The 25,466-nt window shown below is 40.6% G+C and overlaps 1 protein-coding gene across 2 annotated transcripts in view; it reads right to left on the reverse strand.

Moving 5' to 3' along the window:
* LOC116786417 (melanopsin-like) overlaps positions 1-25,466 on the reverse strand; it is a 46,134-nt gene that overhangs the window by 4,986 nt on the left and 15,682 nt on the right. The window contains exons 3-10 of one of the 2 annotated variants that reach the window (XM_032686976.1): positions 20,844-20,986; positions 18,412-18,545; positions 16,700-16,903; positions 16,101-16,272; positions 13,746-13,901; positions 13,001-13,108; positions 5,082-5,256; positions 1,104-1,253 (exon numbers count right to left, since the gene is read on the reverse strand). In XM_032686976.1, the coding sequence (XP_032542867.1) occupies positions 1,104-1,253; positions 5,082-5,256; positions 13,001-13,108; positions 13,746-13,901; positions 16,101-16,272; positions 16,700-16,903; positions 18,412-18,545; positions 20,844-20,977 (1,233 nt within the window). In that variant the 5' untranslated portion in view covers positions 20,978-20,986. The remainder of the gene's footprint in view (positions 1-1,103; positions 1,254-5,081; positions 5,257-13,000; positions 13,109-13,745; positions 13,902-16,100; positions 16,273-16,699; positions 16,904-18,411; positions 18,546-20,843; positions 20,987-25,466) is intronic. The other variant, XM_032686977.1, reaches the window with a different exon arrangement.

Below are 25,466 nucleotides of genomic sequence, written 5' to 3' on the forward strand. Positions count from 1 at the left end.
TTGAAGCCATTGTTTTTCCATCAATACTGTTCACAACAGTTTCAGGGAAAGAACAAGGTTTCCCAGGACTTGATCTTAATGAGACACATGGAAGAAGACAGGGCAGATACATGCAGGAACCAGGTTGTTGGATGGTTGGAAATTTCCAAAACAGCTCCTGCTTTAAACTGCAGTCTCTAGACAATTACCATCAGAGGCAGCACAGGGGACAGAGGCAGATATTACAGCTGCCCAAGGTGTGGGTGTTCGTAAGCCTATGTCTGTTAAAAATGCAGTGCTGATATGTGCTTGACCTTGTGCCACCCATACAAATACTCATTTTGAAACTGATGTTACAATTTGGCAGAAGCTGACTTGTGGGTGACCTGCTGCTCCCATCCCACTTCCTCAGGGAATGGGGTGCTCCTCAACAACATGATGCCAAACCTCAGTGGTTTGGACAATGGGTGTGATGCATCCACAAAAGATGCTCTGAGTACTCACCGTCTCCTCTTTCAGTGAGGGAAGGGTGGCAGCTGCCAGACTCTCCCACACTTAGGGAGAAATGGGAGTTTCTTTCTTGTCTTCCCCCTCAACAAAAATAAAACATTTTAATGTACACTGAAAAGAAGAAAAAGGGTGGCTTCTATTATGTCAAACTCTGTTTTGCAGACTTAACTTCATTATGAAAGGAGGCTGCCACTATATAGACACAAGGGTCAGGATGAGAGGAACCAAAGCTGGGGTAGGTAAACAGGCGAAGAGGCAAAGAACTCATCTTCTTACATTTGATGCTATTGACTATGCTTTAATGCAGCTTCAGAGCTATGAGCTGATGCTGGCTTTCCCAAAATAGGCTACATATCATTGGAAAAAGTTAATAAAGCATTACTGGTGTTCTCATTTGTCACACACACATCAAAAAAAAAAAAAAAAAAGAAAAAAGAAAAAAAAAGTAATAACAGCAAGGATGAAGAGGACATTGGAATCAGTATAAATAAAGCCTATAGATGAAATAGATAAGGATATAAACATATAAAGACTGAATTATCATTCCAGAGATGATGTACTGCAGCAAGATTAACAATAAAATAGAGAGTCATCGGCTGAGACTTTTTCCATACCTTTTCGGTAGTTGCTGCATTGCAGCTGCAGCTCTTTGGGAGCAGATCTCTCTTCTCTTGTCTCAGACTTGTTGAGAAGGAATGACTTCGGCGAGGCTTCAGTTTCTCATGACCAGGCTCTACAGGGTCAAGCTCTACATCGCTCCAAGTCTAATCACAAATGACGAAGGATTTCACACAGTTGCACCCTTTCTCAAATTCACTTACAGAAAATTAAAGCTGTTCTAACATAGGTCTCATACTCAAATCTCCCCTGGGGAGAGGCTTGACTTTTAGTCTTGTCACTTACCCTGGATTATTTTGCTGAACAAAAAAAAAAATCTTTTAAATAATGAAAAATTATTCAATCTCTTTTCACCGTGATCTTTTTCACACCTTTTTATCTCATTGCTTGTGCTACGCTTATAGCTGAAGAGCACCTGAATTCTAAAGATGGGAGCAAGTACAACCAATCTATTTAATATGTCTTATGGCATCCTGCATGACTGGTACAAAACTGTGGACACGGACAGATCCAAACCCACATTTGTATACATGCCAGCAGAATATCCAGAATACCTGGGGCTTCTCAATCCCCATGAGCTTGTTGATTCTACAAACCATCATTAGTGCATGGGAAACAACGGGTGGGCTCTGCACTAATTTTCTGAGAGCATGCCAGCAATGAAGCACAAACGTGACATTGCAACCATTCCATTTACAGGCTTGGGCAGAGGCCGTCCATCATCCCTTACTTTGTGGTGACTTTTTGATTGAGTATCAATGATGGGATCATTCCACTGTTTTCAACACCAGCTTCGAGATATGGATAGATAGATGACAGATAGACAGACAGACAGGGCTCCACACAAGTGGGAAGCTAGTGCATAATTCCTCTGCATCACCTTGCTCGTGCATCTATGTGTTGCCACCTGTTTATTTCTCCTCACTTGCCAGATCAAACTGTAAATGCTACTTGATGTGATTTGTGAATATGTTTGTTCCCTACACTAACATGTACATAACACATAGAGGAAAGTGTTGGTGGTAACAGCTGTTGCTGGTGTCATTCTTGCCCATCAATATTTTATTTGAGCATTCCAAAATTTTTCTCAGTCCTGCTGTCATGCCAGTCATCAAGCTTAGCTTTTATTTCAGCAGCTGCTCTTTCAGCTAAAATCTGTACAGCTGCACTAAGATGTCAGTAGCCCCAAGGACAATTGCCTTTGACTGTGTCAACTTGGCACAAGGCAGCTCTGTGCATCTCTAACAGCACTTGTTTTAACTGAGACTCCTAAGCCAAAGTTGTGCCAAAAGCTGAGGTTTCTTATCCTCGTTATCCTGTCTCTTGAAGGAGCACCCCCAACCAAACACACACAGGAACCTGCTAACACGACCAAATCAAATCCAAGTACTGACCAATGGTGAAGAAGAGAAAGCTTCTTGGATGAGGGCAGATGATGCAGCTGAAATTACTTCATTTGACATCAAACAAAGGAATAATGGGGAGAAAATTTGGGAATAAACTAAGTCAAGGAAAATCAAAAGGTAAAAGGGACAAAAAAGGTTGAAAATAAGAAAATGAGGAGTAACCCTGTTTTAAACTATGTCAACACATTTCCATGTTGCTATGTGTACTACCTCAACCAGTGAATGAAGCAGACGTGTAAGAAGACAAGTAGTCCCCTTGATTTCAAGGGAGATACAGATATGTGTGCACACTCTGTTTGCTCAAGCTGCTAAGCAATCCCAAACAAAATATACTCTTTTTTCTTTTAATGATAGGATATTGGCGTGTTACATATACTAACCTCATATTGCAAGGTTAATCTGGGTATTTTACAGTTTATGAAACAATCACAGTTGATACTCATCATTGTGAAATCAGTGGTCTGTGAATGGAATTAAACCAGCAGGACAGATTATCTCATTCTCCTTCACATTGCAATAGAAATATTAATGCATTTATTTATATCTTCAAGAGCCATGACAAACACTAAATTTCATAGCCCACACAAAGTGAATCACTTTTTTTCCTATCTCATTAAAGTCTTTTGCCCTAACATAGCAGGAACCAGACAAACATGAAAGTGCTCCCCATGGCATTAAGATTATGAGATCCTAGGTAAGCAAATCTGGGAATCCTTGTGCTATGCGCTGTGATACAGTAGTGTCACACTCCACAAGAGTCTCATCACACACTTTAAATTGCTTGGGCTCAAATCTGAACAACAGTACGCTAAAAAAAGGCTTTGCCTAGGCCAAGAGAAGCCTTTCACTCTTTTATTTATTGTTTTAATTTAAAAGAAATTCTATGGTAGACATATTTCATAAAGTACTACAGCAAAAACTTGTCACTTCTAGACAAAGACTCTCCTGTGAAGTAGCTCATCCATTGCATGATACTAAAACAACTTCTAATTTTGAGTGACAAAGCACACCCCATTTAGGAGATGTCATTCTTTTAATTATAATCATTACTACCTGTCTGCAACACCATAACCTGTAGGATGTTTAGTGACAGTCAGGAACGCTGCTGTGATACGTGATATAATCACAAAGTGGAAGAGGATGCTTGTCCTCAGAGAGTTCACAGCTTCACAAACTGAATATCTGAGGCTAACCAGTGAAGTGCAATGTGTTACTTTAACTGGAAGCCTACCTGACATAGCCATATGGTTAATGTGCAAGGGAGGCAGTTGAAGGAGTGCGAAGTAACCTCTCTTTTGTAATGAGGTAGATTTTGTTTCATTAGGGCTCAGGTACTGAGCCTTCCTTTCAGGCACTTAAACTCAGTGACCAGTGCATTTTTCACTCCAGTGTGTTTTGATGGCATCTGCCTGCCATCAAAGAGTTCAGAAATCTCCCTGTTGCTGTTACCCAAAATGACAACTTCCATTCTCCAGCAGAAAATTTGGTGCAAAATTACCTTGTTTGAGAACAGTGCACTGTTCAAGCTGGTTTTCCTGATGGTCCTGAGTCCACTGCCAAATCAAAGACCCCAGTCTTCCCCAAAATACCAGACACGGTCACAATCTCACTGAAGCACAACTCCATGGCTTGACTCTCACCTTGAAAACACTGTCACATGTAACCCAGGCCCATCCTCACCCAGATTGCTGGCCCTAGGGGAGAGTCAAGAGCTTGCCACTCAGCCTGTCACGGTGTTTTACACCTTTGTGAGAGTTTACCAGAGGCAGCTGTTGTTCTGGGAGGTTTCTGATGCCCGAGCTGAGCAGGGGGCAGTACAGGTCCCCAGGAGGGCCAGCCCCAGCCCGGACCCTGCCATGGCTGCCACCATTCCCCCAGAGCCTCTGCAGGCTTCCCAGCACCTCTGCAGGCAAGGCCGGCTTCTTGTGACTGAGAGAGGCAAGTAAGGTCATGCTGAGAGAGGCTGTGAAGAGTCCCAGGGGATCCTTTTATTTCTGTCTCACTCAGTCACCAGCCTTACTGACACTTGGGGTATTCTTCTTACAAAACACCCCACCATGCTCCAGGGACAGGAATCTTTTGCTCCTCATAGTTAAAACCCAGGGAAAGAAATAAAAAATTTCCCATCCTACACAAAATAGATTTCCTTTAAAATAATAAGACAGCTTTTGGATAGGTTTGAAGACTTTGGATGGGACATCGTTTTGTTGTCCTCCAGCCCAGTCAGAAACTAAATTATAGGCAGTAGTTCCTGACACAGGTAGTGTCTGACAATCACGCTTTTTAATTCATATTAAAGACTTAACCTGAACATCCTTGGTCCCATTATGCATCTGAACCACGCAGATATGCTGGCCTGGATGCCTTCTCTTATCATAAATCATCATGCATAAACTCCCAGAAAGGCTTGGCAGAAATGACCTCACATGACCCCCAACATTTAGTTACACTTCCCTCCTCCCCCTTTTCCATTCTCTAATTTTGAGTATGTATTTATAGAGTCGCATATTTTGGGAGTCTGAGAAACGTTATACTCACTTTCCTTCACGGAAACAAGAAAAGACTTACAGCTTCTCCAGTAGAAATAGATGAAACACAAGTGCTCTTGGTCCTGCCAGCAAGAGATTGGTGGCTGGAGAGAGAGGTCCTGAATGATGACTCATTTATGGACCCTCTCAGGAGGTCATTCTTTGATATTCGTATTAGAAACCTCAAGCAGGGGACAGCATTGTGGATGGTTTTTCTGAAGGGAAAGGTGAGAATAAAAAAAACATCTGTCACATTGTTGACATGGCTTTGAAATTCATGTGGTAAAAGTACCATCTCTTTCCACCACCTAAATATGGCTCCTGTTTTGATTCACGGGGTCTTACAGATTACACATCAACATCATAGTATATCTAGTGGAAACTACTCAAAGGCTGAAAAGAAAATAACAAGTGATTCTAGTCCTTGTATCAAAACACATATGGAAGAGCTGCATGGATAAGTAGTAAGAATTGAAAATACCTTGAAGAGCATGATTGCTTTTGATTTATTTAAAAGGTTAACCCAGAAAACTTTCAGAGTAGCTGGTACAAAGATCTTCACTGTGCAAAGGCACAGAATGAGTAGAAAAAAGGGAAGGGAGAGAAGGCCAGAAGAATCAGATATTGTTACTTATTTGTATCACAACAGCTACTGTAAACTCCTATTGAAAATACGAAAATTCAAGCACAGACAAAAAGCATGATCTAGACCCCAAATCTTTTCTTATTCATTAAATAATAATCTCAGCCATGTTTGTGTGAGTTTACTTCTCCTGGCCCCAGCGCTGGCCCTGTATGGTGCAGAAGAGCCCGAAAGCCTCCTCTGTGCAGTGCCAGCTGGCCGGGCGATGCTAGCCAGAATGCTTCATTTGGTGTAACACCTCTCCAACACCTCCCCAACACCTCCCAATCCTTTATTTCAGCCCAACAGATGAAGCTAATACTGGCACAAAACTAAATGAACAAGTCAAGAAGTGAGGCAGCAACAAGGCATATGGGAAAGAACTGATGCAGGGGACTAGAGATAGATGGAGGATGTTGGTATATTGACTTTACACTAAGATGCAAGTCAAGCAGACATATATTGTAAAATCTTTGCTTCTATAGTTACCAAGTTTGTTGAATAACTAGTAAATTTGAAATCATCATTTCTATTCTCATAAAAGATCAAACGTTAAAATTTCAATACAGGATTCTGGAATCACAAGATGAGATCACTAGTTTGTAATCAAAAAAAGAAATCCACTGCCACCAAACCCAAACATTTGTCATCATCACCACTCTCAGTATACGAGACTTCTGCATCTCTTCCCTCTCTACCTTCAGAGGTAAGTGAACAGTAGCTCTGTGTCTACTCTGGAAACAAGGACTGAAGAAAGCTGTGTGCACCGTCATTCCTGATCCTGCCAAGATGCCTACTGGTGACCCGGCAGAGCCCCATTGAGCTGCCTGGGGGAGAAGGCTACTCACATGGTGCTGTATAAAAAAAAGATAGTTAATGCTGTGCACAAAATAAAAAGTTCTGAGAAACAGCATGTGTTTACAGGACAAGAAAAAAGGCCAAGTTCCCATAAGTTCCCTTTCATACTGAAGATCTCAGGCTGGTGCTGAAAAGAAGCTGCATCTTTTTTTCCCCCCACATGTTTCTTCTGCTTCTACCAGAGAAGCTATAAGTCTGAGAAGCTGAACTTCTTCCCTCTGACACAGATGTAGCTTTTCATGTGTCATAGGCTACTGGGGCCTGTAAACTGTTTGTAAGTTCAAGTTAGTGTAAAACCCATCAATCTGTTCATTAAGTAGGACTTCATGCAGAGATCTCCTAATGTTGGAGGTGCAGGAAACATATGTCTGATGATGAATTTTTAAGGACAACATATGAACATATGGACCAGAGTTTCAATTTTAGTAATATGTGGGAGGACTATTGAGGAACACTTTTTTGGCTGTGATGAAAGTGTGAATTTTGAAGGGAGTTTTAAATTCTATGTATGAAATACAAAATACATATAAATTGATGTACTTATTAAATGATATTTTTATAATCTGAAATACAAGAGTCACCTAGTGTAAAATACAGTGTAAAAAACTTTTTGAGAAAATCAAAATTATTTATGATTATTCATTATTTATGGTGGAGCAGTTTTGAACCAATCATTTCTGTATAACTGTGCTTCACTTGGGAGCAAGCTGGAAACATGGAGATGCAGAATTTCCCTGTTTGCTACGAAAGAATGATTAAAAAACCTAAAACTTCCCAAAAAACACAGCTGTGTGTTAGAGTAATTGCAGAATATAGAGTCAACACACAAGTTTTTATAGAAGTGAAAGCTTTCTTTCCCACAAAAAAGCATTTAATGAATTAAAATTTTGAGTACATTTCTTATTTACTCACATTTGTTACTACCTATCAGGGAGGGAAGTGTTTTTCTCCTTTATCCTGGTGAGGAGTGGGTGGATGGGGAAGAACATTACAATTAAAGTCTCAGACCAGTTCTTAAAAGCCAAGTCCTAGCACAAAGGTCATTGTTACATTTTCAGTTACAGTCATTGTAATGCGCATTTTCCCCTCCGTTTGCACAAGGTAAGGAAACCCCACAAAAAGGCTTGTTTGTTTTGTTGGGGTGTTAAGATGCAGTGACAGCAATTCTCTGTGCAGAAAAGCATCTTGCTTTGCTACTTGTACATCACTGGTTTGAGCCATATTTGAATTTTTTAGATTCTGATTTCTAGACGCCTCTTTATAGAGAGATTTGGAAAATAACTTAGATTTAACTTAGTTCAGTAGTTCCAATATAAAATGGCAAATTATCTGCTGCTCCACCCCTTAACCCTTTAGCCTGAACAGACTGGCACATTTATCTGTGATCAGATAAATTACTTTCAAGGCATAATGTAAATAATTAGAAGATTTGGAAATTATCCAGAAACACTAATCTTTATATATATATTCATTATTCACTGTTCAAGCAAAATTGGTCCTGCCAACTTATTTTTACCAGCTGACTTATTGGTGTACTGTAGTTGCTTTTTCAGTTTTGAAACTGTATTCTTGATTTATCCCAAGGGACCCAATATTACTTCTTTTCCTGACTGGATGGCTCTCAAGTGTATGAAATGTCTTCACAATAAGTCCATAAACACTTCTCTTGTTGATATGCCTAGAAATATAAGTCAGAAAGCAGGGAAAAAAAATAAAATACTTATTAAGAAAGTGTCTGAAATCTTGTGGACTCTGGCCTTTTTCTTAACACAGTCTTAGAAAAGCCAATGCTGGTAGGAAAAAGACTAACTGAAGCAGTTCACTGTCGTGGAGTCATAGAATGGTTTGTGTTGGAAGAGACCTTGAAGGCACCCTAAAGATCACCTAGTGCCAACCCTGCTGCCGTGGGCAGGGACACCTTCCACTAGACCAGGTTGCTCAAAGCCCCATCCTGCCTGGCCTTGAACACTTCCAGGGATGGGGCATCCACTACCTCTATGGGCAAGGTGTTACTTGCAAAAATAATACAAGGAATCACTGAACACAACTACAGATTGCACAATGAGGTGCTGGAAAGTAGTGCCATGGAAAGGGACCTGGGGGTCCTGGTTGATGGCAAGCTGAATATGAGTCAGCAGTGCCCTGGCAGCCAGGGGGGCCAACCTTGTCCTGGGGGGCATCAGGGAAAGCATTTCCAGCCGGTCGAAGGAGGGGATTGTCTCGCTCTGCTCTGCACTGGTGCAGCCTCACCTTGAATATTGTGTGCAGTTTTGGGCACCACAATATAAGAAAGACGTTAAGCTCTCAGAGAGTGTCCAAAGGAGGGCAATGAAGATGGTGAAGGGCCTCAAGGGGAAGCCATATGAAGACTAGCTGAGGTCACTTGGTCTGTTCAACCTGGAGAAGAGGAGACTGAGGGGAGATCTCAGTGCAGTCTACAACTTCCTCGTGAGGGGAAGCACAGGGGGCGGGCACTGATCTCTTCTGTGTGGTGACCAGTGACGGGACCCAAGGTTATGGCTTGAAGCTGTGTCAGGGAAGATTTAGGTTGGATATTAGAAGAGGCTTCTTCACCCAGAGCGTGGTTGGTACTGCTCCTCAGGGAAGTGGTCACAGCATGAAGCTTGACAGAGCTCAAGAAGTGTTTGGATGATACTCTCAGGCACATGGTGTGATTCTTGGGGATGGTCCTGTGAAGGGATAAGAGTTGGACTCAATGATCCTTGTGGGTCCCTTCCAACTCAGCATATTCTGTGATTCTGTGATCAGAAAAAAATAACATGTTCATAATGCATCAGACAGCCATACAAAACTTCTAATTGAAGTTCCGCAACTCATCAGAAACATTCTTCTATTCTAAACTGAAAGGCTCTGAAAACTTAAAAAAAATCAGATGGTTTTTGGAGGATGCAAAAGGGTGTTAGTTATGATAGCAGATATTTAAAAAAAAAATGTCTCTAAACTGGAGAAACATGGATATGACAGATGTACCACTCGCTGGGTAGGGAATTGGCTGGATAGTCACACTGAAAGAGTTGTGGTCAATGGCTTGATGTCCAGGTGGAGCTCAGTGATGTACGGTGTCCCTCAGGGGTTGGTGTTGGGACCAGCCCTGTTTAACATCCTTGTCAGCAACATGGATAGCAGGATTGAGTGCACCTCAGCAAGTCTGGTGATGACACCAAGCTGTGTGAGCTTGACATGTTGGAGGGAAGGGACGCCATCCAGAGGGAGCTTGACAATCTGGAGAGGTGGGCCCATGCGAACCATGAAGTTCAGCAAGGCCAAGTGTAAGGTGCTGCACATAGGTCAGGGCAATCCCAAGCACAAATACAGCCTGGATAGAGAATGGATTGAGACCAGCCCTGCAGAGAAGGACTTGGGGGTGCTGCTGCATGAGAGGCTGGACCAGAGCTGGTGATGTACACTCACAGTCCACAAAGCCAATTTTTGTATCCTGGGCTGCATCAAAAGCAGGAGGTCAAGAGAGGTGATTCTACCGCTCTACTCTGCTCTGGTGAGACCCCACCTGGAGTGCTGCATCCACCTCCAGGGCCCACAGCATATGAAGATGTGGACCTGTAGCAGCAAGTCCAGAGCAGGGCCACAAAGATGATGAACAGGCTGGAGCACCTCTCCCATGAGGAAAGGTTGAGAGGTTGAGGATGTTCAGCCTGAAGAAGAGAAGGCTCCAGGGAAACCTTACAGCAGCCTTCCAGTATCTAAAAGGGGCCTACAGGAAAGCTGAAGAGGGACTTTTTACAAGGGCATGTAGGGATAGGACAAGGGGGAATGGTTTTAAACTGAGAATAGGTTTAGATTGGATATTAGGAAGAAATTCTTTACTGTGAGGCTGATGAGGGACTGGAATAAGTTGCCCAGAGAAGCTGTGGATGCCCCAAGCCTGGAAGTGTTCAAGGCCAAGTTTGATGGGGCTTTGAGAACCTGGTCTAGAAGAAGGTGTCCCTGCCCGTGGCAGCGAGTTTGGAACAAGATGATCTTTAAGGTACCTTCCATCGCAAATCATTCTATAATTACATGAGACCGTATTTTCACCCTTTCTGGGTGTATTTCTACTAGCCTTCTGAGAAATTTCACTTTTCTTACAACCACATTGTCATTCATCAGACATTCAAAACAAAGAACTCAATTTGAAAGTTCCAAATCCTAGTTTTCAGGCAATGGAATTTACCAGTTTTTCCACTTGGGTGAAACAAAACTCATACCGATGACTAACCCTGCCATCTAGTGGCATTTATACGTTTATCACATTTACCTCCATGGCATCCCTGCGTTTTGTCAGAACTTTGGACACAGCATCACTTTGTAGTAGATAAGCTTTGAAAGACTTGCACAAGATCTAGAGATGTGCTGAACAGCAGTTCTGTTACAAGTATTTCCCCTTTATATAATGCAGTATTTTTCACTGCCAGTGTTTCAAAAAAACATTACATGCAGCTATGGGAAGAAATTGCACACTTCGAGTTCTATTTCTTGTGTGAGGTACAGCTTCTTCTGAGTACATTACTGTGAGCTGTAAAGTTGAAAAAAAAATACTTAGAAGCTCACTTAATGCTGGAAATAGGGCTGAGAACACAATGGGGTTGTATCCCTTTCCTTATGTTAAACAAACAAAAAAAAACAATTGCAAAAATAACTCCCCAGAAAACCTGTTTCTGCTGAATTTTTGCAAACCAAGCAAGTTAGTAGTTTTAACAGAAATTACTTACTTTGCCAGTAACGGGAACATACTTCTCAGCTGAAGCTGGGAGGACATTCCTAAATAATATTTGACTTCAAAAAAAGAAGTTTTAGCTTGCTTAGTGTCTGGGAGGTGCACGGTAAGTTTGTCCTTGTTCAGAACCATTCAACAGCAACCATGCCTACTTATTCTCTTCCAAAAGTACTTTGTAACTCCTTTTAGGACTTCATGACTGAAAACACAATCATTTTTGTTCTGTCCACACTATGCATGACTCCAGGTCCTGGGTGGGTCGAAGAGTCACTGACCTTTCTGAAACGCAAGGTGGTTCTTCCTCACACTTTCCCTAAATGTTGGGAAAGGCTGAGTTGATCTCTGGAGACTAACTTGGATGGTCTAGAGAAGTTATCAAAAGATATTTTAATGGACCTTCTTCCATTTTCCAAAGAGAAAGGTTTCTGTTTTTTGGAGAAGTGTCTTTAATGGTGTATTATATTATCATTCTATTCACCTAATCCTGTAGGTTTCCCATCAGAGCAACACTATGGAAATCCTTTTTAACAAGGCATTGTTACCTTTCTAATAATCTACTCCATGGGAACAAGTTATCTTTATACTTTTTATCCCTCACCTTACTGCATTCAGAGAACCTGGATAAAAAGCAGAATTCATACCTTTCAGCTCAGAAACTCATTTACAGGCTGTGAGAGGCTTGAGAAGGAAATAAAAAGGCAAGAAAAGTTGTCTAAGAATGCAGCTTATTGAGGCTGTTCTGGGTTAGCACAGTATTCTGTTTTAAAATATACAATAATCGAGATCTGTAATAATAAGTAGAATTTGTCTGTGTAGGCATAGTTTCAGAAATATTTCAAACCTAAAAAAGATTAAAGTGTTTCAGAGAAGTGATCATTACATTTTGCGTATTGAACGCTATTAGGGTAAAACCTTAAGGTTTTTAAGTCAAAGGTAACATTTTTGAAAACAAGAAAGAGTGGAAAGCCTTTTCCTGAAATAACTAAATGAAACAAATATGAAAAAGCCTTCAGAAGAGATACTTCAGAAATGTTTGCTTTATTTTTAAAGGTAAATACTTGTTGACTGACACTAGCAAGAGTATTAATGAAAAAATAGCCATTTCAGTATATTTGGAAAACTTTCTAATTTGCAGGGAACTCTTGTCTGCATTACTGGCTTACTACAGCTCTCACTATGCACAGAACTTCTATGAAAATGCTGTTTGCTTCTCAGAAGGCTTCCCCTGAAGATTAGCAACTTCTTTAAATTAATACTGAAGTTGGTATAAAGAGAATAACTTAAATGCTTCAGAAAATCAAACCTCAAACACATGCATATTTATCTTCTTAAACTGATGATGATGTGATTTTTGAGCCTCTCTGGTTGGCACCTTCTCTATGGAGAGCACTCTTTAGTGGCTGTCCCTGACATGACAGAAGATGACCTGAGCATCACCTCCTCTTCCAGTCAGTCACGGTGTTGTGCAGCTCCACAGGATAGAGCAGGGCCGTGAGAGAGAAGAAAGGGACTGTTCTCTGTTGGCCACTCCTGGAGGCCACATCAGGAGCTCCATGTGCAATCCAGGCTGCCATGTACCTGGTGCAGGTGGCGTGGGGTCTGACAACCCAGATGCCATCCTGGGATGGTGAGTGCAGGAACAGGCACTGCATGGGGTGAGGCTAAAGGAATGAGAGTAAGTCGTTCCTTGTAAAGAAACACATTTGAATGTACAATTACACACATACCTATATATTTACTATACCTGTATCTTGGGTGAATTATTGCATATATGATGGGGTTGTAGATTGCAGAAGCTTTGGCAATAACTGCTGGCACAGATTTGGAATATGGTGTTAGGGTGTTGCCTCGACTAAAACAAAGCAAAAACATTACACACAGCTATGCCACGGATTAATACTATATTAATAGAACATATTACTCCTTTTGGCTGGTTTTGTGCTGTTATTTCTTTTTATAAGAAATACCCCTGAAATGTTGATTCATTCAAATGCATTTTTTTTCAGATGAAAGGCTTGAATTTGACAGCATGTACTTGATTTCATTCATTTGGAGAAGATCAAACACATGCAAGTAATTAGTTATCTACTTGAGGATGACTAGGAACACAAAGAATCACCTTCCCTGTTTCTACAATAGGCAAAAAACCCCTCAAAACTCCAATGAAAGAACGCCCATTGTGGTCATCTGCGAAAAGTGAATGGTGATAAAAAAGAAAACAGAATCAAACCTAAAAATCTTTCAGCAGCAACATCTGTGCCGCACAGTAATGTGTGTCAGTGACTCAGTTTCAAACACTGCAGAAGGAAGAGAGGACCAGAAGTGGTTTGAAACCAGTGTTTTCCTTTTCATTTTAAGCTCCCACAGTCAGTCAGGACCCTAATTATTTAGGACCCTTTCAAAATGGAGATCTGCTTCACGTGGGTGACAGCACTAACATATTTGCATTTCAGAATAACCTATGTTGTTTGGATTACTTTTCCACTTACCCTGCCCAGGCAATCAAGGTGACACAAGCATATGGAGACCAGGACAAGACAAACACAATGATGACCACAAAAGCAATTTTTGCCAGTTTCCACTCATTCTTCATAGACTGAGAGAGGTGGGAATTCCGACTGCAGGACCCCAGCTTTTGAACATCTCTGTGAGAGGGGAAAAAATACCGATATTTCAGCAGGACAGTGGAAAAGCTAGGTGCAACATCTCTAATATGTTCTCAGCAATATGCAAAATGAAGTAGATTTCATATTTCCTTACTCTAATTCTTCTTTTGTCCTCTGATATTTAAAAACTCTAGAAGATAATTAATGTAGCAAAACGGTTTCAAGTGTTGTGTTTGCCTGTAAGACTGAGCCAGAATGCCTGGGGACTGCAGGACGGGACTGCACTGTCCTTACCTAATACAAGGAGGGTTTCAGGTTGCAAAGGTGCAGAAATTAGTACCTCTTGCCCTTTGTTGTTCTCAGAGGTGGAGGAAGCAAAGGCATAGCTGGATGGAAAAATCAAGCCTTACATCTTTTCCTTTTCAAGGGAAGAACAGCTTGCAGAAAATCAAGTTCACAAGGTAACACGTGCTGGGATACCCTGACAACTCTGCAGACCTTGTCCCAAACACTTAGGAGGACATTTTTACTTACCTGCAAATTTATTCACTGGAGAAGAGTATTTTCAGGGGGAAGTACAACATACAGTCCTAACATTTTTGCCAGAAAACATCCAATCAAATTCTCTTCTCACACCAAACATTCCATTTTTATTTTAAAAAAGTTTTGTGTGGTGAAGTATTTTATATTGCTTAGCATAGAAATAACAATTTTTACATATCAGTGTTAGTAAATGGAGATATATTTCAGGCTGAAGACGTTAATTACCAGCCAGCAGGGTAACAAACTTCTTCCTGTTGCACTGTGAACATAGAATAGAATCATGGAATGGTTTGGGTTGGAATGGACCTTAAAGATCATCTACTTCCAATCCCCCTGCCATGGGCAGGGACACCTTTCATTACACCAGTTTGCTCAAAGCTCCATCCAGGCTGGACTTAAACTCTCCCAGGGATGGGGCAGCCACAGCTTCTCTGGGCAACCTGTTCCAGTGCCTCACTACCCTCACACTCAAGAATTTTTCCTAATACCTAATCTTAACCTTCTCTCTCTCAGCTTGAAGCCATTCCCCCCTGTCCTGTCACTACACATTCTTGTAAAAATTCCCTGTCCAACTTTCCTGTACACTCCCTTCAGGTACTGGAAGACCATGATTAGGTCACCCCTAAGCCTTCTCATTTCCAGACTGAACAAACCCAGTTCTCTCAGCCTTTCCTCATAGGAGAGGTGTTCCACCCCTCTAATCATCTAAACTCATAAAATGAGTTTCCTGTATTTAGTTAGTAAAAGGCATAGAAAAATCTTATGTCCACTGTGCTTCACATGTGTGCAAGACACCATTGTTTTAAGGATGCATTCTTTGCTCCCTTGCTTGATGTCAAATATGTGTACACAAAGTGTAAAAAACAAGACAAGGCCAAAACACAGAGTTCAGTAAGAACTTCACTTAAGGTATACAGATAAATGTGCTTGGAAAAACAGAATTTAGCGTTATGTAGCCAAATGATTCAACAAGTGCCTGCAGATAGATGCAGAGAAAAGCCATCAGAGCTGCTGACACTGTGAGCAACAGGAAGGATTCACAACACCAGCCATGTGCTCATTAGGAGAAAAATAACTGACAGGATGAAGTCACTTTGCAGATCTAACACCCTGTTGATTTTTCATTTCAAGTATAGATCAAAATTTTTGTGGAAAAAAAAGTCTAACATAGACTAACACAGCCAGATATTGTACATGTAGTACATGTACAATGTGATGCTTGAGTGAAGTACAAGGATTTCTGGGATGCCTGCCTTAAATAAAGCTGTCAAAAAATATGAAGACTGTTATGTTTACAGAACAGCTCGAAGGCAAATGATGCCCCCATTGCTACATGTTATTTATTATCCCTTGGGTCTGAAAACTGCTAAAATATACAGGGACAAAGTTTCTTGTAGTGCAAATCTGAAATACAAATAACTCAATCAAATTATCTGATGCACTATTAGTTACCACATTGGAATAAGATTAAAATCACCAGAGACTTCTTTTTCTGCTCCAAAATCCATACATCCATTCCAGATTTTAAATAGGCAAAAAATATTTCTCCTGTTGCAGCTGCTAATGATCTGCCACTACAGTTCCAGTTTCAATTCAGATTAATTTTTGATTAAGATATTTCTGCAGCCAAAGAAATTGAGAATATCTTCTAATACAAGAAAAGGGATATGTACTTCTTTCAGCTACATTGCTTACCTGCCAGTACGTCTTATGGCCAGGAACATAGATAAATAGCAAAGGAATATTATTATCAGGGGTATAAAAAACACACAGCAACATAAAATCATAGTGTAACTTCTGTTTGCAGGGGAGTAGGTTACATAGTCCCATGTACAGGATATCATCAAGCCTTCAGGCACATAGGAACCTGTGGAATACAGGGAATACATTATTCACACATACACCCGAAGTTAGCACAGTTGCTGATCCAACAACTAAGCCCTTAAAATAAAGCCTGTACTGTATTCACAGCCTTCAAGAGCTATGCTGGCCATGTTATATGTGCGGTTTGAGAATGTGAGTGTGCACATGGAGAGGAGGTTCTGACTGCCAGACTCAGATGCACACCTAATACTCCACCTGCAATTTGTTCTGCTTGAATACAGCCTGGGGGTAGGGGGGAAGAGGCTATCTGCAGTGCAGCAGGTGTCGATGTCTGGTACGACAACAAACCATCAGGCGGTGGCTAGGCATCAACCAAGAACTTGTGAGGAAACTTTTTTTTTTATATACCCCAAGCAAGACTAAGGCAGACCACACAGGGAACACTAGAAGACAGAGAGCAGACAACATACTCCACCCGAAGAGTGGAGCCAGGCTCCATCCCAGCGAGTAGAGCCACACGACGGCGATGACCTGTATGGTGCGTTTCTTTGAAGTCCACTGTATGGATTGCAGGGGCTTAGTGATCACAAGGTAGCGGTCAATAGAAATAGCCAACAAAGTCATCATTGAGGTTATTCCGAAGAGCGCGCCACAGAAAGCATACAAGTCACAGCCTGAAGCAGAAAACAGCAATGTCAGGGATTTTCTTGAAAAGACACACGTTTTCTCTCAGAGCCCGTCATAATAAACCTCCCATTTTTTTCCTGGTTCAGGACTCCTCTCTCATTAGAAGAATTTCTTAGCCTCACAATTTCATAGTTATTGTTTATTAGAAAAACACAAATATAAATAAAATACAAATACATGTTTTTAAAAAGTCCTACTCCACTGCAGGCTGCAACTGGGAACCTTTTGTCAATGGAAAACTGCCTCAAAGAAAATCCAATCTAATTAAAGTTATACTTTCCTGGACTGCTGCCCAATATATTGATCTTAACAGGCTGCAGCAGACATCTGTCTGCCAATGACCAGTGAGTGTTTCAAAAAATGACTTTGGTTAATGTGGCTTAAAAATACAGAAGTGGTTTAAATTTGATGACTAAAATAACAGCTGTAAAACAGCTCCAGCTCTCATTTTTAATGGCAGTGCTTTTTAAAAGAACCAACATTTTTTACATGGAAGAGATTTTTTTTACCTCTCTGCATTCAGGCATTGCACTACCAGATGAAACTTGTAGAGTTACACTGTCCAGAATTTAGTTCAGAAACCTGTGTCAAAAGATCATCCATTTTTTGAAATGTTGCATTGCCCCATGTGGTTATAGACAAGAGCCCACTAGGAATGGTGGGCAGTCAAAATACCCAATTCAACCTTAAAATAGACTTCTAAAGTCTTTATAAGTAACCTGCAACTAAGGATGAAGTCCCACTCAATCCAAATCAATTGCTTCATTGTGTCAGCTTTGTGTCAGCACAATAATTTACACTGATTTTATCTAAGGGGATGAGCAAGACTAAAATCGAACTAAAGCAGAGTCCTTTCTGGAGTCCCTTCTGTGCTGCTAAAAAGTACATGGTTTCTAGGCTTGCTCCACTGTTATACAACCACTACTTTGTGTAAGTTTTCACCCAATGATGTGTTGAGCAGCATCAATCAGAGCATCAAGCCTTCTGAGGTTCTTGCTATACTCACATTTCAGCTATAATTTGAGCATTCATCACCTTTTCTTTCTTGCAGTTGGCATGAAAGGAGCTTAAATTTGCAGAGTCCTCAACTGAGTACCGGTATTTATATTTTTTAATTAAATATGAGATTCCTAGAAGCATGCTAATGGATATCAACATACATTTCTAAATAAAAGTAGTAACTACACCTTAAACTAATACAAAAAACCTATTTACAACTTATTAAAACTTTTCTACCTACTTTCTCCCTTACAAGCTAAAGGGTAATATAATTACATGTTGATGTTGACTCCTTCCTTTCCAAAATATGTAAGATAAAAGAATCAAGCCTATAATACAAAACATGTGACATCATGCTGACTGATGATGTCAAGAACTGGGCTTGTAACTCGAGATTTGTGCTGCTGTCTCCACAGCACAAGCAAAGATTGTTATGGCAAAAACAGGCTGCAGACAGCACAGAGCTGGTGAGATACGAATTAGTGATGAAAAGTACCTATATCTCCAAGTATCCATTTTCTGTGCAGGCTGTTGACAAAGCACGTGGGTGCCTGAGAAGCCGACATCAGGAAGTCACTCACAGCTAAATTCATTATAAAGTAGTTTTGGGGTGTCCTCAGCTTCTTGTTGCTTAAAAACATGAGAAATACATGATTTTAAACAGACAAAGTGAAAAGTTAACTTTATAGCTTTGCTTACTAGCATAAACAAATACTGTCCAGGTTGGAATCGATTGTTACTTACAGTGAATCAATTGCTAATCATCAGTCAGCTACTACAGCCTCAGCTGCAGTCATTTCAAACTTATGAACTTATGACTGACAAGAGCAGGAGGGTTAAAATGGATTGTTTCCTCTTCAAACTGAGAAGAGTTTCAGCTGTATTGACAAATATGGATTTGTTTTGGAATAGAGCAGTTCCTTAGGAGTGCTGTAATATTGATTGTGTCTTGCACTGCACATGACCAGGATCTGAAGCAGGTTACTGAGCCAGAGGATCTGCTTTTGGTGATATTTTAAAAGATGCTGACCTGAAGAGCTGGCACATTACCTCCAACTAAATGACCTTTTGCAAAGTGCTACCACACAAGCAGAGCATGCACTGAGATTCGGAAAAAGTACTTTTGCTCATATATATCTCATAAGAAAGAATGAAAGCTCTCAGCTGCAGATGAACAGGCAATATTAAAAGCCACAATAAGGAGTGTGAAAGCATCAGACAGTCTGCAAGCAAAGCTTATCCAAAGAAAACAAACATCACTTCCAGTTCTTTTCCCAACATCTCACCACCTCATGCAGTCTCACTTTCTAGGGATATCTGGAGTAAAAACCTTCTTGGAAAGTTTCAGTGGGTATTCAGGATTACCCTTAGCTCTGTTTGAGAGGAATAAAGATACTGGTAACAAGATAAAGAACCTCTCACTTGTACTTGGAGTTGTTTGATTGAATATGTTGTTGTTGCTCTAATTAAATATTGTGTCCAACTAGGAAAGTTAAATTAATTTGGGAGTTCAGCTCAGCCAAGTCCTCAACTGCCACTTTTGAGGGGATATAATGAGAAGGTGTAACATTGAATTAGTAGTCTCTCAGTGTGAACCGCTGTATTCGCTGTATCACGGAGTTAAAGGCTTTGACACCTAGAGTTTGAATTCAGTGCTTTTGCAAGTTTTAGGTACATATAATACAAAAAGGGGTGACTTGGCATGCTCTGTGAGACACAGGGAGGAGGCAGAATTTTATAAATAATTTTGTTCTTGCAACCTTCAATAGTTTGAAATAATTCTTTCTTTTCCCCAGAATGTCTCCTTCAGTGTAAGAAGGTGAACAACTGAGGGCTTTCTGATGTGCTTTGCAATAGCAGTATTTGCAGCTAACATGAATTTCTTTCCTCATGATGATAAACAAATACTGAAAAAGAAGGTGAGAAAGCCATCTCAATGCTATCATATTCTTGGGTCTAATAACTGCCAGCAACTGGGTGAGAGAGGGTGCAGAGTTCACACCTTCCCAGGTGCTCAACTGCCAGTGCATATTTTCCTACTTTGAAAATTTAATGCATTTTTTTTTACACCAGCTAAACCACACAAATTTCAAGAAAAACGCAGAGCTTGTGCTGCATTTAAAAAATCATGAAGGTATCCACACTTGCAGGGAACTAATTTTCTCCATTAAGTCATATTAGAAGCCAGTTATTCAAAATAACTAATTTATTTGTCTTTCAGAGTAGGAAACTAACACTTGGTTCATAACCCCACCAGTGTCTCTAGCATTATAGGGCCCCTCTACATCAACATGCATAATGACAGCAAGCAGTGAACGAGGAGCATTTTGAAATCCATTATCACATTGTAGGAGAGAGGGTAGCTATTTTTTTTCCATGAGATTTTTGCAGTTACTAGCTGCAGTAACTTTGGCTGCCTGTTACTCTGCCAAGAGAGCACACAGACTGACAGAAATCCTATGATCTGCCTGAAGCAGGGAATACGCTGGTGGCATGAGCTCATTTCATGTAGCACATTGATTCTTTGGTCCTTCCAGGACATCTGGGCTGCTGGGAGGAGTGTCAGTGTTTGTCAAGTATTTCTGCAAATACTACAGGGTAAGTGTCTGCAACAGGGAGACTGTGATTTCTATCATTAAAAGTGCTGAACTGTTCCTTAGACTTTCAATTGGTTCTGTTTATAGAACAAGGTATTTATTTTCTCATTTTCTCTGATTCCTTAAAACATGAGGAATTCACACTAAGGTTATCAGTGATGCATGTGGATGTGTGTGTGTGTTGTGTGTGTAGGGTTGCCTTCCTCTTGTTCCCCTTCCCCATTTGTTTACATCAGCCTCTGCTTGAAGATTTAAACCAAGAGGAAAGCAATGCACAAATCTGCACACATGAACCTCAAGAGCAGTCAGGTTAGGAGAGGAATTTTTGTACCTGTAAAATGCGTAGAGAACTAGGAGGTTTCCGATGATGCCAATGGAGCCAATAATGAGAACACAAGTTCCTACAGTGTAAAGAACATGGGCGGGGATCTCTGTCTTGGTCACAGTATGTGGCTGGGTACTCATGTTCAAACCCTAGATGGAAAACAGAGGAAAGGGAAAGCTTAGCCCATTTGGGACACTTATTTCAGGGAACACATGCTCAGCCTGTTGAAGTAAGGCAGAGCATTTGCTTCCATGGTTCATGCAAATCAAATACACACCTCTGAGTTCTTTTCAGATGCCCTGTAATCAAGTTTCCTCAAGTAACTTCTATTACTTTGACAGTAGATATTTATCTTAAGAAAAGAGCAACAGGGAAAACAGACTGGAAAAGACAACTAAGGAAATTAGGATGATGATATGAAAAAGACTTGCTCTGGGTAACTGCCTCACTTTGGGGCACAGAGCTAGCTGACAACACAAACTGACAGCAAGGAATAACCTATCACACTTGGGTTTTATTAGGAGCAATGATATAAAATCCCACATTTACAAACATTAAATTTCCTGGATCTTCCCAGGCTCACTAACTTACAGTGCTGCAACACCTGAGAATTCCCCATGCGAAAGTTCAGAGATGAGAGGTAAAACGGTAGCAGTAACACTGCCTATGCAAGAACAAATACATAAAATAGTCTTGACACCTCTTTCACTGCCTGTATCTCCAGCACATGAATAAACTCTCTAAGCATTCTTTTTTTAAAAATCAAATTCATATTCATCACTGGCTAAATTCAGCAGCAAGGCAGCCTACAGCTAATCCACTCAGCTCTCATTAGTATTATCAACGAGAAGAGTCAGAATTGCCTCATGGAGATTCTTATTTACAAAGTCAAAAGCAGCTAAGCCTTACACTTGTGGTCAGATCTGGATGGCTTGGTCAAAGATGTGGCACCTTGTCAAAGCAGGGGACCTGCTTCGCTTCATCACATTTCACCGCTGTGTAGCTCAGCGACATACCGTGTGTGGGATAAGCCTGATTTTGGCCTCTGAGAGAACAGCTGGGTGACAGAACAAGATGATAACTACTGTCCCCCCGGTAATATTTAAGCATCCATTTTCAAACTTATGAGAACAGCCCTTTTTTTTGCCCTGTTGCTAGCTCCTAATCTTCCATACTGCTGCTTCTCTTTTCTGCCTTCTATTCCTCACTCATCTATGAAGTGCACACTCTCCAGCTCCCTGCTTGTACAACAGTCTTAGCTGTGGGGATTATCTCCTCAACTCTGTGACCCCCCTGGGGCACTCCCTGGGGTGGTTGCATTAGGCAATAGAGAGGGCGTGGTGAAATGCATTGCACCCCCTGAGTATCCACAAAGCAACGGGTCTGGGGCAGAAATCCTGACAGCAAAGCTCCCGGGACTGAAGTGATGTAGTAAATGGTACAAAAGCTATGGCTCCAAAGCAGAAAGCTACTTTCAAGCCTTCTCAGTTGTCTGACATGACAGGATGTCTACCCATGATAGGATGGCTACTGCCAACATGGCACTTCACCAGATATCTCATTGCTGTAAAAGTAGAAAGAAATGGAAGAGAGCATCTACTGGTGCTGGCTGCACTAGGGATCTGTGACTGTTATTTCCAGTGGTTAGATAGCAATAAAAAATGTCACAGTGAGTAGCATTTACCCTTGAAAAAGGTGTGAGAGGTAGTGTAAGAGCAGGCAGTGCATGGCGAGATGACCCAGTGAGGAACATAGTCGTGGCTGTCTGGTGGCACCAGACAGAGCCAGCACCACACTTTCAGAGCGGGGCACCAGGCAGAGCCAGCCCCATGCTTTCAGAGCATGCAAATTAACCATGCTATACTCCTTTCCTCCTCTCTCAAACCCAATCTTCTTAGCAGCGTGTGCACGCTAAATCATAACCCTGCCTCATTTCTGGCAATGCATACCAAAGAGGCTAAACTGGGGAAAAAGGAAAAGGATCCTTTTTTTGCTTCCTTTCCAGCTTATCTGTTAGGCATGCAAAGGATTTGCCCCTATACAGAGGTTTATTGTATAGAGGAATATTATATAAATGTAATTCAGGACAAGTAGTACATGCCTGTCACACGCATGATACTTTGCTTCAACATATGGGAACTCACTGTTGCAGAAACTCATTTGAGAAATGGACTACGAATTTCACACCCAACGGTGTCTTGCCTTATCTCTCCGATGAAGAGAAGCTGACTTGGATATTTTGGCCTCATTTATTCATTTACGGGTGGTGAGCTGTGTCAAAAGCTGAAAAATGTCTCATATGACACATTTGTAAACTCAGCTTACAGTTTGCTGGCAATATTAGATGAAATATATTGATGCTTACAGAGTGGAATTTGGAAGGCAATAAATACCAGGGATTACACAGAGCCTTCAGCTCAGTGAGAAGCTAAAGTGAGGGATATTTAGATTACTCAGGCTTTGGATCTTGCCTTCAGGGGAGTCCATAAAATACCACGGCCACTTCTGCTGCAATGTTAATAGCAGTAAGAATAAGTTTCACATCTGAATGGAAAGACAGCAACTCATTCACTCTGTCAGTGATACCCCAATACCGGAGGATGTGACAGGCATCCAGCTGTTTGAAATGTGGCAAGCTGATAAAGACCAAAAACCATTTTTAATGGTAATTTGAATCTGGGAAGACAAACGTGCATATCTATGTCTGTATATATTTCAATACAAACCCTCAACTTTGATACAAAATAATTTCATTAAACGTTTATTTATTTTCTAAATAAAACTGGCTAAATTAGTACAAATACCTGTAGGTAATCAAAGAGAATTTATACCTCATTTTACTCACATAATGTATTTCATCAATTTGGCATAATTTCACAATAGAAAACTTTTAGAATAAAGATTTAAATACACTTAAGGTTGATAATTCAAAATCAAGTCTGTTGAAAAAATGCTGGTTTTCTAATATAGGCCCATTCTCAACGCAGAATAACACACAGCTGGAGACAAGTACCAGTATCATTAAATCTTTAGAATATTCACTAAATTTAAGTTTTTTCTATTTTCCTACAATGTCATCTCTGAAAAGCTAGCTTTTTGGCAATTTTAATTAACAAGCTGTATGCTTGCTAATGTAAATATTTTACTTTATGGAGGTGAGGACTAGAAATATGAAAAAGAAATTCCAAGCTTGGTGGACGAGCTCTAATGAGAAGCTGGTTTTTGTAGATATTCTTAAAAGCTGCTACTACTCTATGCATTTTTTTTTTATTTTTAGTTTCTCACAAGTAATAAAAATAAATATAAGTTATAGGAGAATATTCCAAGTTGCTATGAGTCTTTTCAAGCCAGGAAAACCCAAATAACTATTACAAGCCTTTCCACATAACTTCAAAAGCAGGAGAGCAGCTAAGTACAGCAGGTTGCATTCACTAAGACACTCATGAGTCTTACTGGGTTATGTCTATATCAGCCTCTCTTAGCACCAAAATGATGTACGGTCAATGACAGCTGGCATAACTCAGTAAAAAATTAGTTAGTACTAGGGGAAAGGTCCTGCCCTGCCTTTTAGACTTACCAAAGTACAGATTTTTAATCCATTGCATGCACCACTGTAACTGCTAGAGTACACTGTGCAGTTATTCTTCGACTTTATACTTTAGACTAGTCACTTTCATTTTAATAACAGCAAATTTAGACCCCTTGAGATGTAATTGAAAAATTTAAAAAGCTGAAGAACATGTTGGGAGATGGTCCCTAAGCTTCAGCTGTTTCACAGTGCCATGGTAACGTACAGCTGACACCAATTGTGTCAATCTCAACCAATTATGTTTATGGGTGCTCAGTATCAATGCAGCCATGTAAAGCAGAACGGAAAGCCTGTTCTGTATAAGCCATAGTCTTGCCCCTTCTCTTTAATGATGAGATTTAACATAATGATAATGAAGGCATTACATTTTATTCAATGAATATATTGAATATTTAACGGGTGAAGTGAGTTTTCAAGGGCTCATGTGAGATATGTTACCTTTCCATTTTTCCCCCAGACTGGCTTTGCCACCCTCCATTTGTGGTCCTGGGACAGAATCCCGAGCACTCTGCTGAAGATACATCCATTTCCTAAGTGAAGATTTTAAGGGCACCATCCAGAATGACCTGACTCTTTAACTCAAAAATGCAAATGTAAACAAGCAACCCATGAAGATGCCAGTAATTGCAGCAGGGCCAGCTTCTGGCATACTTGCCAACCCTGTGCTCGATTTGTTTGACTCCTTCTGAATTAATGCTACAATCACTTGCATTTTGACTCTATGAGATGTTGGACCTGACAACTCTCATAAAACATGATGTGGCCTTACCCTTCTACACCAAGTGACTACAATATCAAAATGTTGTCACCTATGAGGCTGCTTGGAGGGCTTTCCTGGCAGGGTAACTATCAGATCTGCAGGCAAATGGAGGATAAAAAAATTAACAGTTGTCCCTTAACTGTCTGGCAAAGGAAGCAGGCATCAGATATAAAAATAAACTCGGTCTATTTCTCCCAAAATAAAATGGAAAACTTGACAGATGAGGAAAATTATTCTATGAAAGCTTTTGTAACTTGATCCTGAGTGCTAAAACGATGTC

This window comes from Chiroxiphia lanceolata, chromosome 4 (assembly GCF_009829145.1).
Source record: "Chiroxiphia lanceolata isolate bChiLan1 chromosome 4, bChiLan1.pri, whole genome shotgun sequence".
NCBI classification, from domain to species: Eukaryota; Metazoa; Chordata; class Aves; order Passeriformes; family Pipridae; genus Chiroxiphia; species Chiroxiphia lanceolata.